This window comes from Rhineura floridana, chromosome 8 (genome assembly GCF_030035675.1).
Source record: "Rhineura floridana isolate rRhiFlo1 chromosome 8, rRhiFlo1.hap2, whole genome shotgun sequence".
Classification (NCBI taxonomy): domain Eukaryota; kingdom Metazoa; phylum Chordata; class Lepidosauria; order Squamata; family Rhineuridae; genus Rhineura; species Rhineura floridana.
In genome coordinates, this window is record NC_084487.1 from 8,870,638 (window position 1) to 8,887,290 (window position 16,653).

The 16,653-nt window shown below is 42.7% G+C and overlaps 1 protein-coding gene and 1 long non-coding RNA gene across 2 annotated transcripts in view; both read right to left on the bottom strand.

The window, feature by feature from the left end:
* The window catches only part of MKLN1 (muskelin 1), a 138,720-nt gene extending 138,073 nt beyond the window's left edge, over positions 1 to 647 (bottom strand). The window contains exon 1 of the mRNA XM_061638104.1: positions 451 to 647. Coding sequence (XP_061494088.1) covers positions 451 to 569 — 119 coding nt within the window. The 5' untranslated portion in view covers positions 570 to 647. The remainder of the gene's footprint in view (positions 1 to 450) is intronic.
* A 9,831-nt stretch (positions 648 to 10,478) lies between these two features.
* Positions 10,479 to 16,197, bottom strand: LOC133363267 (uncharacterized). The gene is made up of 3 exons (XR_009757642.1): positions 15,786 to 16,197; positions 13,869 to 13,911; positions 10,479 to 11,204 (listed from the first exon to the last, which is right to left on the bottom strand). It is a non-coding gene; the product is annotated as an uncharacterized LOC133363267 (long non-coding RNA).
* Positions 16,198 to 16,653: the final 456 nt, after the last annotated feature.

Below are 16,653 nucleotides of genomic sequence, written 5' to 3' on the forward strand. Positions count from 1 at the left end.
CAAAATACTTGCACTCTGCCTGACCTCTGATCATCTCCCCCACAAAAACATCCCTATCTTATTGCCCCCTCCCCAATCATTACCTGCAGGCTTCCTTACCATGCCGGCAGAGACCCAAACTCCGCAGCCCGCCCGCCCGCCCGCCTGCCTGCCTGCAGCAGGGGCCGGCCTTGCCCCTCCCCCCCTCCGCCAAGCCCACCCCCCTCCAAACCCCTTCAATCCTTTCTCCCTCCTTCCCCATAACCCCCTTTTAAGTGAGGTGCTCCTCTTCCTCCTTGCCTTCCCCCCAAAATATACACCGCTACCAAGAGGAAGAGGCGGGCACCCGACAGGCCTGTCGACCCACGTCCGCGACCACCCCCCTTTTTTCTCTCTGGCTCCTTCTTCCCCGGCTGGCTTCGGCCTCGCTAGGGCCCTCTGGGCGCCGCGAAACGGGGAGCGGCGACTCACTCGGGCAGGTACGTGGAGGAGAAGCTGCTCCAGCGGTGCAGGGTGTAGGCCAGGACGCGGCTCTCGAAGGGGCCCGCAGGGGCTAAGCCTGGGCCCGCCGCCACTACCGCCGCCGCCATCTTGTCGTCCGCAGCAGCAACGGGAGAGAAAACGGAGGAGGCACCATAGAGGTAAGGCGACAGGAAAAATCTCAAGCGCACGCGCCTTCACACCTAATACGCACGCAACACGTACTTCCGGCTGCCGGTCAAAGCAAAGCGCACGGAGGGCAGAAAGGGTGGAAAGAGGTTTGGCGCCCGACCGCCTACGGGGCCCTAGCTGGCTGGCTACCCCGCAACAAGGTGTTCGCTTAGCAACCGGAAATGTTTCCTCAAGAAGGCTTCGGGGCTTTTGAGAGAGGCGAAACAGAAGAAGTTAAAGGGATAAGGAGAGAGCAATACAGTACCCGCTCTTAAAGGAGCCGCCCCGCACTTTTCGCTCTGTACTGACCTGCAGCCGCCATAGGGCGTCAGGTGTCTGACCTGTCCGTTTAGTGTTTCTGCTGCCAGGTCCTGTGGGGTGTTCTGTAAAAGATATTATTATTGTTGTTGCATATATACGTGGGTATATATTGATAGATAGATAAAACATTTTATTATTGTTATTGTTTTGTTTATTAAAATATTTATATCCCACCCGTGAGCTACTACAGGGAAAAAAATCCCAAAGGGTGGGGGACAAGTAAAACAATGAAAGTAGAGAGTAGTCTAATATCTCTCACACACCAGCATGAGACATTTTCTCTCATATTTCAGATTCTATAAATGCTATCAACTTGCAATTAAAAAAAGAATGGTGGGCAATGTGATGCCCCTGTATTTTGATAACTGTAAATATGGTAAGTGCAGGTTTATTAAAGTATACATGGTAAGTGGATTGAGTGAGAGGGGGAGTACATGGGCTAGAATGCTAGAGAATGCTGTATGATGATTGGCTGAGTGTTTGAGCGGCTGAAGGTATAAATGAGAGGATGACAGTTGAGAGAGGTGGTCAGTTGGTTGTGGAGTTTGGGTTGATTGGAGTTGGTTGAGGGCTGGATGGTATTAGGCTGATATTGAGGCAGATTATATTTGACTAGAAACATAAAGAGTAACACAATATGAAACCATACATTTGTTAAATATACCTAAAGTAATCTTGTTATTTCCTGGTGTTTATAAATAAATATATTATTGGTTTACGAAAAGCCTGATCCTTGGCTGGGGCTTTCACAGACCAGAAGGGTGGGCAGGGTAATTACCAAGGTTGGGAAACAGTATCAATGGTGGCAGCGGTGAAGAGATAGTGTATCATCAAGTATCTAGGATAACCCAGAGCTAACCCAGGATAACCCAGATACAGGGGGGTTGTGGCCTGCAAGTGCACCCAGACACAAAGTAACAATAAGCCAAAAGGAGACTAAGGCAAAGTCCCCAGGCAATATTGTGAAATAGGGCATGGCTGGCGGTGCTGCCTAGCAGTGGGATCTTGCGAGATCTGTGCTAGAGCTGGTGAGAGAATAAAAACCAGGATCCTGACTGGAGGGACCTGACAGGTGGTGGTCTGAGGTGGGATCCTCACAGGCAACCTTTCCCTCTTCCCATTTCTCCAAGGCAGTTAAGAGGGTATTCTCCTCCTCCCCAATTTATCCTCAGAGAAACTTGTGAGGTAGGTTAGGTCACCCAGCGAGCTCCGTGGCTGAGTGGGGATTTGAACCATGATCTCTCAGATCCTCAAGCAGGGATGGAGAACCACAGGTCCAGGGACCAAATGGGGTCCTCGGAACTGTTCCTAGGCGCCCCTCTTCCCAGGCTACAGTCCTCATGCTCCTGCTTCATCCCTTACTATCACTGCTCTGAGGGTTTTGGCATGACTGGAAGGTCCTTGAAAGAGGCAGTGGTCCGACTGCTTCTGAAAAAGCCCACCCTGGACCCATTGCTTTGTGACAACTACCACCCGGTCGCAAATACCCCCTTTTTAAGGAAGGTGATCAAGAGGGTTGTGGTACAGCAATTGCAGGTACTCTTGGATAAAAACAGATTATCTTGACCCATCCAAGTCTGGGTTCAGGGTTGTTATGGGACTGCATCGGCCTTGGTCACCCTGATGAATGACCTTTATCAGGAGAAAGACAGGAAGAGTGACACCCTTTTACTCTTACTTGATCTCTCAGCAGCTTTTGATACCATTGACGATGGTATCCTTCTGGGCCAACTTGGTGAGATGGGTATTGGAGAGTGTTTTTAATGTGTTTGTTTGCTGCCCTGGCCTCCTACTGGGAGGAAGGGTGGGATATAACTTTATTATTATTATTATTATTGTGTGCAGAAACTACCTACTCTACAATGGTAAAATTTGCATTGGTTGCTCCCCCAGCAGCTAGCCCAGAAGGGAATGTGGCCGTCGGGCTGAAAAGGATCTCCATCTCTGCTGCCTGTCATAGAACTTACAATCAAAATTACATCAGTGAGAAAACATCACATCTTGTTTTGGTGTGTGATCAATTTCTTCCTGTACTTCTGTGTAAAATCTGTCCAATTCCTCTTCTTCTGCATTTGCCGTTGGAGCATAGACTTGGTTGATGGTTATGTTAATAGGTTTCCTGTTAAAACTCATAGAATCATAGAATAGTAAAGTTGGAAGGGGCCTATAAGGCCATCGAGTCCAACCCCCTGCTCAATGCAGGAATCCAAATCAAAGCATTCCTGACAGATAGCTGTCCAGATGCCTCTTGAATAGCTCCAGTGTCGGAGACCCCACTACCTCTCTAGGGAATTGGTTCCATTGTCATATGGCTCTAACAGTCAGGATGTTTTTCCTGATGTCCAGTTGAAATCTGGCTTCCTGCAACTTGAGCCCATTATTCCCTGTACTGCATTCTGGGACGATTGAGAAGAGATCCCGGCCCTCCTCTATGTAACAACCTTTCATGTACTCGAAGAGTGCTATCATAGCTCCCCTCACTCTTCTCTTCTCCAGGCTAAACATGCCCAGTTCTTTCAGTCTCTCCTCATAGGGCTTTGTTTCCAGTCCCCTGATCATCCTTGTTGCCTTCCTCTGAACCTGTTCCAGTCTGTCTGCATCCTTCTTGAAGTGCGGAGACCAGGATGCAGTATTTAAGATGAGCCCTAACCAGTGCTGAATAGAGGGGAACTAGTACTTCACACGATTTGGAAACTATACTTCTATTAATGCAGCATAACATAGCATTTGCCTTTTTTGCAGCCATATCACACTGTTGGCTCATATTCAGCTTGTGATCAACAATAATTCCAAGATCCTTCTCACATGTCCTATGCTGAGCCAAGTTACCCCCATCTTATAACTGTGCATTTGGTTTCTTTTTCCTAAGTGTAGAACTTTGCATTTATCCCTGTTGAATTTCATTCTGTTGTTTTCAGCCCAATGCTCCAGCCTATCAAGGTCCCTTTGAATTTTCTTTCTGTCTTCCACGGTATTAGCTATGCCCCCCAATTTTGTATCATCTGCAAATTTGATAACCATGCTCTGTACCTCCTCATCCAAGTCATTAATAAAAATGTTGAAGAGCACTGGGCCCAGGACCGCGCCCTGTGGTACCCCACTCGTTATTTCCGCCCAGTTTAAGAAGGAACCATTGATAACCACTCTTTGAGTACGATTCTGGAGCCAACTGTGGATCCACCTGATAGTTGTTGCATCCAGCCCACATTTAGCTAGCTTGCTAAATCAGTATATCATGGGGCACTTTGTGAAAAGCTTTGCTGAAGTCGAGATATATTATGTCCACAGCATTCCCACAGTCTACAAGGGAGGTTACCCAATCAAAAAAATGAGATAAGATTAGTTTGGCAGGATTTGTTCTTCATAAATCCATGTTGGCTCCCAGTAATCACTGCATTGTTTTCAAGGTGCTTACAGATTGACTGCTTATAATCTGCTCCAGCGTTTTTCCAGGGACTGATGTTAAGCTTTCTGGTCTGTCGTTCCCTGGTTCCTCCTTTTTGCCCTTTTTAAAGGTAGGGACAACATTAGCTCTCCTCCAGTCATCCGGCACTTCACCAATCCTCCATGATTTCGCAAAGATAATAGAGAGCAGTTCTGAGAGTTATTCAGCCAGTTCCTTCAATACTCTGGGATGCAGTTTATCAGGCCCTGCCTATTTGAACTCGTTCAAAGTGATTAGGTATTCCTTGACCATTTGACTATCAATCTCAAGCTCCAATCCTGCCCCTTCTATTTCATGTTTCCCGGGAGGGTCACAGGCCCTTTTTTGGGAGAAGACTGAGCCAAAGTAGGAATTGAGCACTTCTGTCTTTTCTTTGTCATCTGTTATCATTTTGCCAACCTCATTGAGTAGCTGTGCCACTGTTTCTTTTCTCTGTCTTTTACTATGTGTAATCCACAAATATCCCTACATTAAATAGGAGAAGTGGGCGGGTTCAGTCTTTTCTGACAGTGTGATTCCCTTCGACAGTTGCAGTAAAAAAAAAAACAACCCACAAGGATTAAAATTAAATATATATATTGAAGAAAATTAGTTCTCATATATTATCAGAACAAATAAATAATAATCTTAATATTCTTAACAGTCTGGCTGCTATTGCTTCATAGCAGTGAAGAAGTTACAATTTCTCTTTTACAACAATTAATAGGATATAAAGAAAAAAATAATCCCCAAACAGAACAATGAGTTCACAGTCCTTTCTCTTTGCTGCTAGTTCCTTGTGCAGGAGACAAAATCTTCTCTCGTCGCCAGTGGCGGACTGGGTCTAAAAATATTGGTTGCCAGGAGACAAAGGGGGCCCACCGACAACTATAAGGCTATCATTTAATTTTTATAAGAAATAAAATTTTCAAAAAATACATAAGTGGAAAAAAGGCACAATTAAATTTTTTGCGAAATAGATGTATATTTTTTAGTAATTACAGTGTACATATATTGTACATATTACTGGCAGTATACAGTAGATACTAAATGTAAATACAGATTGTTATAATTGAATTTTTAAATTATTTTTTTAAAAATTTTAAATAAATGGTGGATATTTTTAAATAGTTTGCTTGTACTGAACATTTTACACATTAACAGGTAGTTCAAAAGCATATTTCATGCAGTCCACTATATTAAGAGCAATTGTTTGAATTCACTAGATGATTGTGCAAATCTGTCAATAATTGCTTCTGCATCCAATTCATCTAACAATTCCTTTTAACTGGATAGCAACATGTATGATTCCAAGTTCTCCTCAGACAGTGGATTTCTTAGCCTTGTCTTTATGATCTTTAGCTTTGAAAATGTCCTCTCACATTGGACTTGAGTAACTGATAGTATGCAGATGACTTTATAAAGTTCATAAAGGTTATCATATGCCTTGTCATGAAGTCTGCTGGATTTTTTCAGAGTTATTTATTATATTCTTAAATATAAAGTATCCTTGAAAAATGATTTTATTAAAAAATATATTAAAATAGTAATACAACGTAAATTTTAGTTGCATACAGTAATAATATTGGAACTTCCATTATATTTTCAAGCTACTAAAAGGTCATTAACATTTTTAACATATTGTCTAATGTTTAAGGGGGCCCACTTCATCAGGGGCCCACAGGGCCCACTTGCCATCGGGCAAGCTGACACCCTGGCCAGTCCGCCACTGCTCGTCGCTGCTTGGCTCCTAAAAACAATCAAAGCAGGCCTGTGAATAACACAGAGTTTGCTGGGTTTCCTATCCCTTCTGGAGCAGCTCCTTCTTCTTGAGTTGGGCTGGTCTGCTAGAATCTTCTCAGAGAAGCCATACATAATCCAAGTATATACTTAACAATAACTATATCTTTAAATATAGTGGAAATGCATAAGTCTGATATAACCTTTTGCAGTCAGCTCCTAGGGATTCCACGATCTGTAAATGCGCAGAAAGAAAACGGCAGGAGGCCCACCAGTTATAATCCTCGCACCAAGGCTAAAAAGGCTAAAAAGAGCACAGAGGTAAAAAAGAGTAAGAATATTAAAAATGTCAAGTTTAAAAAGGACAAGAAAATGAATTTTACTAAAAAATTTAAAATCCTTGACGCCATATTGAAATCTAGGAACACTCAAGATAACAGACCAAAGGAGAAGAAAATCCCACTGTTAACCCTAAATCTAAGGCAGAGGCAACGCTCCCAGCATCTCCATCTGCTGTCTCTGCACCTCCGAATTCCCTTTATTATCATCTCACGGAGGCTCAGAAGCACCCGTTACGTCTACAAGAGTTTGATTCAACCCCTAAACAAAAAAAGGAAATTTTTTGGAACTTAAAACTTATTCTACACAAACTAGCATTATTAAATTGTCCCAGAATGAAGTTCCATCACATGCAATTCGATCGGAAATGTTAATAACCTCTTACAGCCAATTGTTCCTGGTTTGATTAAGGTCCCGGATATCAGCAAAGTGGAATACCTCCATAGTAACACCATAAAGGCTAACATTTTGCTGACTTTTAGAACCCCAGATAAAGTTACTTTATTGCGTGCAAACAGACAGTCATTATCTTTAGTAGGAATCGTGATGCAAAGATACTTTCAGAATACAGCTATCCCCCAACCTTTGTGCCGAACTTTGCTGCCTCTGAGTGCGGCACAGTCAGCAAAAGTTTCCTGCAAATCTGATCACGTGACAAAAACCCTAGACAAGGGGTTAATAAATCCCCCGGAGATTTTATCAAGGAAGATACCTCCTATGCAGGATGCCCTTACATCGCCCCTGCGCAATACTAACTCTGGAGTGGCTGCTTGTCATGCCTCTATGCTAACTAACACTCTACCCCGTCAAAACAGGAATCTAGAATTAATATCTGTAATAATGAAGACCCTTATAGCTTTCTAATTGAAGAGGAAGAGAGTCTCTTCATAGCATTTAGTGCTTTACCAAACTCTGCACAACAGGACATTATCCTACAATTACAGAATTTAATTATTTAAATATCTCCAGGCGAGGATGATCCAACCTGACCTTTCCATCTACAGACAGGTAGAACTAAATGTGTGTGTCGACTGAAAATCCGACCAGGATGCTCTGAACATCCCTTTGACGATGAACGTAATTTCCTCCTCTCAACCTCAATCTGTAGTGACTGATTGCTCAAATTTAATTCCTGCACACGAACCGTCACGGAGAGTCATTTTGAATACCCATTCCATTCCATCTTGGACTAATGTGAGGTTTTTGGACAAGGAAGAAGAGGGGTCTCCAGCTAAATCGCAGTTGCAGGTGGAGCCACACCCTTCTATGGGGATAATTTCTAATGTTAGTAGACCACCGTATACCTGTGAGGCAATAATCTATCTGCTGGAGGACCACAGTCCAACATCCTATGCTGGAGATCCAAATCCTCTTCCTTACTGCTGACTCACCTGTGACCGACCTCCAAATGGTCTAACATCTAGATGGTTTTGTCATGGAATGTAACAGGATGGTCTTCCAAGCTTGTGGATGGAACTTTCAAGGATTTTTGTGCGCAATTTCAAATTCTCCTTATTCAAGAAACATGGATGACTGCAGCAACCCCCTCTTATCTACCGGGATACACGGTCTACGCTCTACCAGCAATAAAATCGGACAATAGAGGTAGGCCGAGGGGTGGTCTTGCAACGTTCATTTCGGTAGATCATAACTCAAATATCTTACAGATCGATATGGGCTTGTCTAGTAATATTCAAATTATTCAAATTATTTGGCCTGCAGGTTTAAAACTTTTTTTGATTAATGTGTACTGCCCTCCACAGAATTCTAAGTACGCGGGCCCTCTAGTTTGGTCTGAATTAGATTTAGCCTTATCTTCCTTATATCAGTCAAACTTAGACCCTTTAATTATAATGGCAGGAGACATGAATGCTAGAATAGGACCAAATAATCTTAAAATAGGAAGCAAACGGATTGACTCCGGAAGATCTGTCCCCCTTTTCTATTAGGAATTCAAGGGATATAGTGTTACTCTAAAATATCACAAAATTATAACTTTAATAATAAATCCCACTAAAACAATATTTAACCATTCCCACAAATCATCTTTTACCCCTAATTAATAATTTGATCCCAACACATACCTAAAAACAATCAAAGCAGGCCTGTGAATAACACAGAGTTTGCTGGGTTTCCCATCCCTTCTGGAGCAGCTCCTTCTTCTTGAGTTGGGCTGGTCTGCTAGACTCTTCTCAGAGAAGCCAGCCCACCCTGAAGGTTACTTACTGAGCATGCTCCTATAGCTGGTTCTAGAAAGAGAGGGGGAGGATAATAGCCACACCCAATGCCAACAACCACAGGCATGCTGTATTTATCTTTTTTTTTAACAATACTGGAAACAGTAACTGAAGCATGGGTTACATAAGGACATACCTGAAGAAAGCTTTTTTGTTGCTTTTAGCATCCCTCGCTAACCTCAGGTCATTCTCAGCTTTAGCCTTCCTGACACCATCCTTGCAATTCCGTGATACCTGCCTGTACTCTTCCTTTGTGGCCTGGCCTTCTTTCCACTTCCTGTATGTGTCCTTTTTTTGTTTTCAGGTCAGCTCTAAGCTTTTTGTGGAGCCACAATGGCTTCTTCTGCTGTTTCCCCCCCTTTTTCCTTGTTGGAATTGTTTGCCATTGTGCTTTTAGAATTTCTTTTTTTAGAAACTCCCACCTATCTTGGACTCCTTTTCTCATTAGGGTGGCTTGTCATGGAACAGTACTTACAATTGTTCTGAGTTTATTAAAATGAGCTTTCCTGAAGTCCTGGGTGCGCATATAGCTACTCTCATGTAGATATCACGACACAGTGAGACACGGTGAGACCAGAGTTCAATTTCGGAGCCCCCCTCGTAATTCTCGTCTCCGCTTTTATTTTACCTCCGCTTGGAGGCGTGGATTATTTTCTCTCCATAAACAGCCTATGACCTTTAACTATTGTATAACATCACGTACATACATAGTACAACAGCATTATCTACGTGGCAATATGCAGGCAGTTATTTAACCACTACAGATGTCAGTATCGTTTACAGCCATAAAGTTAACCACATCCTGTTTTTCCACTGGTCAGATCGCAATGTCTTGAGAGATAGTGTACTGAGAACAGCAGCGTGGTTTGCCAACGTATGCTGTTCATTCAGTCCACCCCACATCTCCCCCTTTTTTATTTTTTAGCAAAAAGTAATTACTACGTAATGGTCGCGGAGCAACAGGTGTACACGTCTGGAAAAGGTATTGTAAAAAACAGCATAAGCCTATACTTAAAATGAGTAAAAGAATAGCATATCTAAGAATCTGACTTAGCCATCCAGTGGGCAGCCAACTCCAAAGCCACTGCCACCAAGTTGTAGGGGCGTCCTGCAAAATGTTATTAGCTAGATCCTTCAAGTTTTTTACCTGTGTTCTGATTTCAAAACTGTTGTCAGTTAAATTAAAACAGCACATATTCTTTATAGTTTCGCACCCCAACTGATGTTGTAATAGCAGGTAATCTATAGCTGCACGATTATCCAAGATAGCTTGTCTTAATATACCCTGCTCTTCATTTAACAAAGCAATGGCTCGAGAGGTGGCATTTATCATCTTAACATAATTACAGGCTAATTTATGTAATTGATTGCTGTTACTTACTGCCAATGCAGGAAGTCCAACAAGGGAGATGGCTAGTGATACACTTTCTGCTTTATTAAGCAATTCCACCTTGTCATTACAATCAGCCGGCATGGCAACAGCTTCTCTTTTCCTACGTTGGGCTAGCAACTCCCTTTTATGAAGGAAAATGGGAACCAGTCGACTCAGGCAACAGATGGTATCAGAAATATTAGCGGGAACATAATTAAAAGTGGTTTCTCCACATGTCCAAAACCATCCACCTGGTAAAGGAATGTGTCCGTACATACTGGATATGTTAATGTGCTGTGTACAATTCCATGTGGGTCTCCCAACCTTTAGACATCCCTTCTGCACCTTATGTCGACTACAATTAACCATCCGAGCACACGTATTATTAATGGAATTTGCAACATGTGATGTAAATAATTGAAAAGCATTAACAGGCAGCTGGAAGGTTGGAGTTCCCCAATTCGAAACAGTATGATATTTAATCTCTGAAGTATTCATGAACCGCCCAAGTCCTGTAATGTTCCCAATATCCCCAGGTGCTTTGCATACGGGTATTAAACATGTTCCCAACATACCCATTTCCTGTACATGTTCAGTCATGCAAAAGTCACTCACATTTGTCATTCTTGCTAACTGAACCCAGATATTGTGTTGAAACCGCATCCCCAACTCCTGCCCCAACCTGTCAGCCCCGGCGCTTCCTAAAATCCAACAAATGCAAAGTACAAAAATAGAATTTGTATTTAAAGACGCAATTAAAGCAAGAATGGTATTCTCAGTTGTCTTGTCCACCCCGGCTTGTTCCATTGCTTTTTCTGCTTGTGTTGCTAAGTTCTTTATTTGGCCCCAAGTCACGGGAGGTTGCGGAACATTCCGACCACGCTTCCTGGAAGACATCCCAGTATCCTGAAGTTGCAGAGAAAAATTAGGGATGGGATTCTTAAGATTATCGTGCCAGGACATCGTCTTTCCAGGGCCGGATACACCTAGCAGGTACCCACACAGGACCGTCAGGCGTAGACACAGCCGCGTAACCTCGACCCCACGTTATAAGCGGAACTGGGCCTTTCCACTCTGGATTTGGTAGTTGCCGAAACTGCACCCGCGGGGCAGGTAGAGACTCCGACTGCTGAAAATGCCGCTGCGCTCGAGTAGAAAAGGAAAAATGAGTATTGGGAGATTGAGACAAATTTAAATGATTAATGGTAAACAACACTTGTGCCAGCCACTCCTCTTTGGTGGCCAATCCCAGTGGTACTCCTCCTTTTTGTTTTTGTTTAAGCAAATGCTCTTTAAGGGTACGATTGGTACGTTCGACGACAGCTTGACCTGTAGAATTATAAGGAATACCAAACAAATGTGTAATGGACCACTTAGTGCAAAACTGTGCAAATTGCTGTGAAACATATGCAGGACCATTATCAGTTTTTATCGTCTGAGGTTGGCCCATGATGGCAATAGAACGAATGACATGATTAATAACATTCTTAGTTTTTTCCCCTTTCTGAGGAGTTACCCATATGTATCCGGAATATGTATCTACTGTAACATGCAAATACTTCCATGGGGAGAAAGTAGGAAAATGTGTAACATCCATTTGCCACAACTGGTTAACTATGAGACCTCGTGGGTTCACTCCTGGTTCTGGGGATAGAGTTAACTGTGTGCATTGGGGACATTGTTGAATAATGGCAGAGGCTTCCTGGGCAGTAAGATGGAATTGCTTCTGGAGTGCTTTAGCATTTTGATGATGAAGGGCATGACTTTCTATGGGTGTGCAAAGGAGGGCACGAAGAGCCTGATCAGCATATTGATTACCTTCTGTTAACAATCCTGGGAAAGGTTGATGACTGCGAATATGAAATATAGCAAATCGACAAGACCGAGTATGTATGAGTTTTTGAAGTGTAAGCATAAGAGCAAGTAGATTAGTGTCCAGCATGGGAGAGACATAACTACCGGGTAATGCAAGTACAACATTCTTAACATAAAGACTATCGGTAATAATGTTAACCTCCTGATCTGCAAAAGTCAACAGCGCCATACTAACAGCGGCCAACTCAGATCTCTGAGCGGAAGTTTGGGGTAAGGTGAAAATTGTCTTCCAAACCCCCTGCTCGTGCCATGCAACAACCCCTCTAGTTGGACTGCCATCAGTATAGACCGTGACCGCAGGTAAGGGTTGTAAACTGATTACAGATTGAAACTGGATAGGAATTTTTTGTGTAATTTGAAGCCGTGGATCTGATGAGGAACGACATGAAATTGTGCCCAAATAAGAGACTAAAGCCCATTGAAGGTCATCAGAAAGCGCAACAGCATTTTCCCATGTGTAAAGTTTAAGAGGCAACGAAATTTCAACCGGATCGATACCTAATAATTGCCTTGATCGTAATCGTGCTTTTTGGATTATTTCTGCTGCTTGCATTGGCAAAGTTGTGATAGATGACTTTGGTGTATGGGCTAAGTAAAGCCACTCTATTATATGTGTAGCATTGGAGCCTGACTCCTGAGTGAGTGCAGCAAAAAGTTGGCTTCCATCAAATAAAACAAATAAAATCAGTGGTTTATTCAATATTTGTCGATCCACCCAAATAGCTTTTAACGTTGTAGAAACTAATTCTAGGGATTGCCTTGCCTGTTTCGTTAAAGTAATAATATCTGCAGGTTGACGTCCTTGTTTTAAACATTCAAATAAAGGCCCCATGTCTTGAGTGGTAAGTTTACAATATGGTCGAATCCAATTAATAGAACCCAAGAATTGTTGTAGTTCTACATAAGTTGGCTTCATTGACAAAGTAAGACAGGGCAATACAGGAGTGGAGTAGGATTGCATTAATTTATGTCCTAAATACAGAAATGGTTCTTTGAGTTGTACCTTTTCAGGGGCAATCTGCAACCCTGACTGTGACAAATGATCAGTAAGGTGTTGTTGCCACATAGATGGGAGGGTTCTCCCAGCCACCAAGATGTCATCCATATAATGGTAGACCAATAATGTAGGGTATTGAGCCCGAAAGGGTCGCAGGGCCATGTCTACAAACTGTTGACATAGGGTTGGACTATTTAACATGCCCTGAGGTAGCACTTTCCATTGATATCGTTGCGCAGGGCCAGAGTTATTATATACGGGAACAGTAAACGCAAATTTCGGTGCGTCTTGCGCTTGTAACGGTATTGTGAAAAAGCAATCTTTCAGGTCTATAATAGCTAAGGAATAGTCATATGGAATTAAATTTGGATTAGGCGTCCCACATTGTAGCGGACCCATGGGCACAATTAATTTATTTATTTCTCGTAAATCATGTAAGAGCCTCCACTTTCCAGATTTCTTTTTAATCACAAACACTGGGGTGTTATAAGGGCTATTACTTTCTGCTATATGATCAGCTTCCAGTTGCTCCTTTACCAGTTGGTGCAGAGCTTCTAATTTTTCTTTGGGTAAGGGCCATTGTTCTACCCAAATGGGTATGTCTGTCTTCCATTGTAAAGGAAGAGCTGCCTTTTGTTGGCTAATCATTAATAACAATGGTGGTCTGGAATTGCTCCAGTAAATCCCTTCCCCACAGATTTACTGAAATGTCCAAAATACAAGGGCGAATGTGGGCTATACGATCACCATCAAGAGCAACAACTTGTATCCAATCCTTACTCCGTTTTGAATCCTGAGCTCCGCCCACTCCCCACACAGAAGGGGCCACTTCTACTGGCCAAGAGGATGGCCAGTTATGTTCAGCAATTACTGTGACATCTGCCCCAGAATCTATAATACCTTCAAAAATAACATTGTTTAAACAATACTTACGAACCGGTTTCTCCCTGGTCACTTCTGCCAGTACTGCAGCTACCTGTGGATGGAAAGGATTACCTGAAATACTCACACTCGGCGATTTCGTCCTTGTAGATCCGAATCCACCAGTACGTTTTTGGGAGGAAGTGTTCGATGTGAAAAGACGATATGGCAATAACAATAGTTGCGCAAAAGAATCTCCCTTCTTCAACTGAAGGGGAAGGTGACTCCAATACTGAATATAAATAATTCCCTGATAATCAGAATCAATAACACCAGGTACCACCATTATATTATTCTTGGAAGCAGAGGATCGCGGTAGTACAAGGCCTACGGTGCCTTCTGGTAAAGGGCCAGTGAGTGTGGTAGGCATTAAAAGAACTGCTCCAGGCAAAGGAACATCTTTTGACTCTGCATGTATTAAATCAATTCCAGCGCTTCCTTGAGTAGCAGGGGTGGGTACACTTCCTTGAGATTCGGGGCTGGAAGCCTGCCCCAAGTTCAGTTTCCCTCAATAGGACGGGAAGACACATTGGTATTGGTAGTGGGAGCTGAACGACACTGATTAGCCCAATGATAACCCTTTTTACATTTCGGACAGATTTTCTTTGGCCGGTTTGTAACAGTGCCCCCACCTTTAAATGCTCCTCCGCCAGGAGCCCGACATTCCCTTCTGAAATGACCAGGCTTTTGACAATTAAAACAATTGCCTGTAGGTTTGTTACCCTGTCTTAATGCCCCAGCTAACAATGTCATGGCATGAACATGTGTACCTACCTCTGCACAAGCTTGAATCATGTCTCCCAATTCATATTGCGGTCTATGAATAATGTTTTTCAAAATCTTTTTACAGTCTGTGTTAGAATTCTCGTAAGCTAATTTTAACAATAATTCCCCTTGTGCCTGAGGGTTATCAACCTGCCGTGTCAGAGCCTCTTTCAAACGGTCAACAAACTGAAAATAGGGCTCTGTTGCTTGCTGCCGTACATTCGTAAAAGAACGTAAGGGTTCTTTCCCAGCAGGCACCTTTTTAAATGCTTTCTGTATACACTCAGCAGTTCGATGAAATGCGGCTTCAGGCAATACCCCTTGTTGTGCTATGGTAGCAAAATTACCTGACCCATAAATTTGCTCGGGAATGATATTAGCATCCCCAGCTGCTATAGCAGCATGTCTAAATTCTTGGTCCCAAACTACATATTGCGAAGGAGTCAAAATCATCCTAAAGAGATCCTTCCAATCTTGAGGGATCATGTTATATCCAGTAGCTACTCCTTCCAACATCCCTTGTACATAATTAGCCGTAATCCCATATTCTCTTACTGCCTTATTTATTTCTCTAATAACAGAAAACGGAAGAGCTGTCCAAGTTGCTATGCGATTATTAGCATTATTAGGATCTGGCTGATATGTAACGGGAAAAGCTGAAATTGTACCCTCCCAGTCTCCCATTTCTTCCATAGATAATAATCCTGAGGCTGCAGCCTGAGCTATGGCTGCTTTAACCTTCCCAGTAACCTGTTCTTGTTGAACTGGAGGGCTATATGGAGGAGCATTTACAAATTTCTCAATATCCTTTTCAGGTGTAGGTAAAGAAAGTTGGGGATAAAGAGGAGTTTTCTGGTCAGAATTGGCAAACAGCGATGTCTCTTTTATCCCTAAATGACTAATGGCCTCAGCACACTTTTGCCATAATAAGAGATGGTGAATAGGTGCTCTTGGTTCTTCATGTAATTTTCTCCCTATCTTTATCCAATCTGACTGACGTAGTGATCCTTGCTCTGGATACCATGGACATTGACATTGAATTGTTTTTAACAATGATTCAATGTGAGAACGACTTATAAAAGCTGAGGTATCCTGTTTTAAAATTTTTTGTAGCTCTTGTGCATGAACCTTCTGCTGAGCTGACAATTCCCCCCCCATACTCACGAATGGGAGCTGTACGCTGAGGTGCACCGTTGGCTGATCCTGCCAGTGGGTACGAGGGTGTTTGTTCTGAATCACGTCGAGGTCACCAGATGTAGATATCACGACACAGTGAGACACGGTGAGACCAGAGTTCAATTTCGGAGCCCCCCTCGTAATTCTCGTCTCCGCTTTTATTTTACCTCCGCTTGGAGGCGTGGATTATTTTCTCTCCATAAACAGCCTATGACCTTTAACTATTGTATAACATCACGTACATACATAGTACAACAGCATTATCTACGTGGCAATATGCAGGCAGTTATTTAACCACTACAGATGTCAGTATCGTTTACAGCCATAAAGTTAACCACATCCTGTTTTTCCACTGGTCAGATCGCAATGTCTTGAGAGATAGTGTACTGAGAACAGCAGCGTGGTTTGCCAACGTATGCTGTTCATTCAGTCCACCCCACACTCTCAGCTTTTGCTTCTGTTAAAAACAAGAATTCAAGTATGGTGTGGTCACTTTCCCCCAGAGTTCCTGTAACTGCCACTTCATCCACCAAATCATCTCTATTGGTTAGAATCAAGTCAAGGATAGCTGATCCTCTGGTTGCTTCCTCCACTTTCTGTAGGAGAAAGTTATCTCCAACACGTCAGAAATTTCTTCGATATCTCCTTGATATCACTTGCTTAGACCTTGCGTTATAGCTCCTAATTGCTTTTGCTATATCACTTCTCACTATTAAAGCAACCCCGTTTCTTCTTAATTTCTCATTTCCTGCATAAAACATTTTGTGGTTGCCTGATTGAAAATGTCCCATTCCCATCCATTTTAATTCACTCACACCAAGTATTGCAATGTTGATGAGTTCCATTTCTTGCTTGA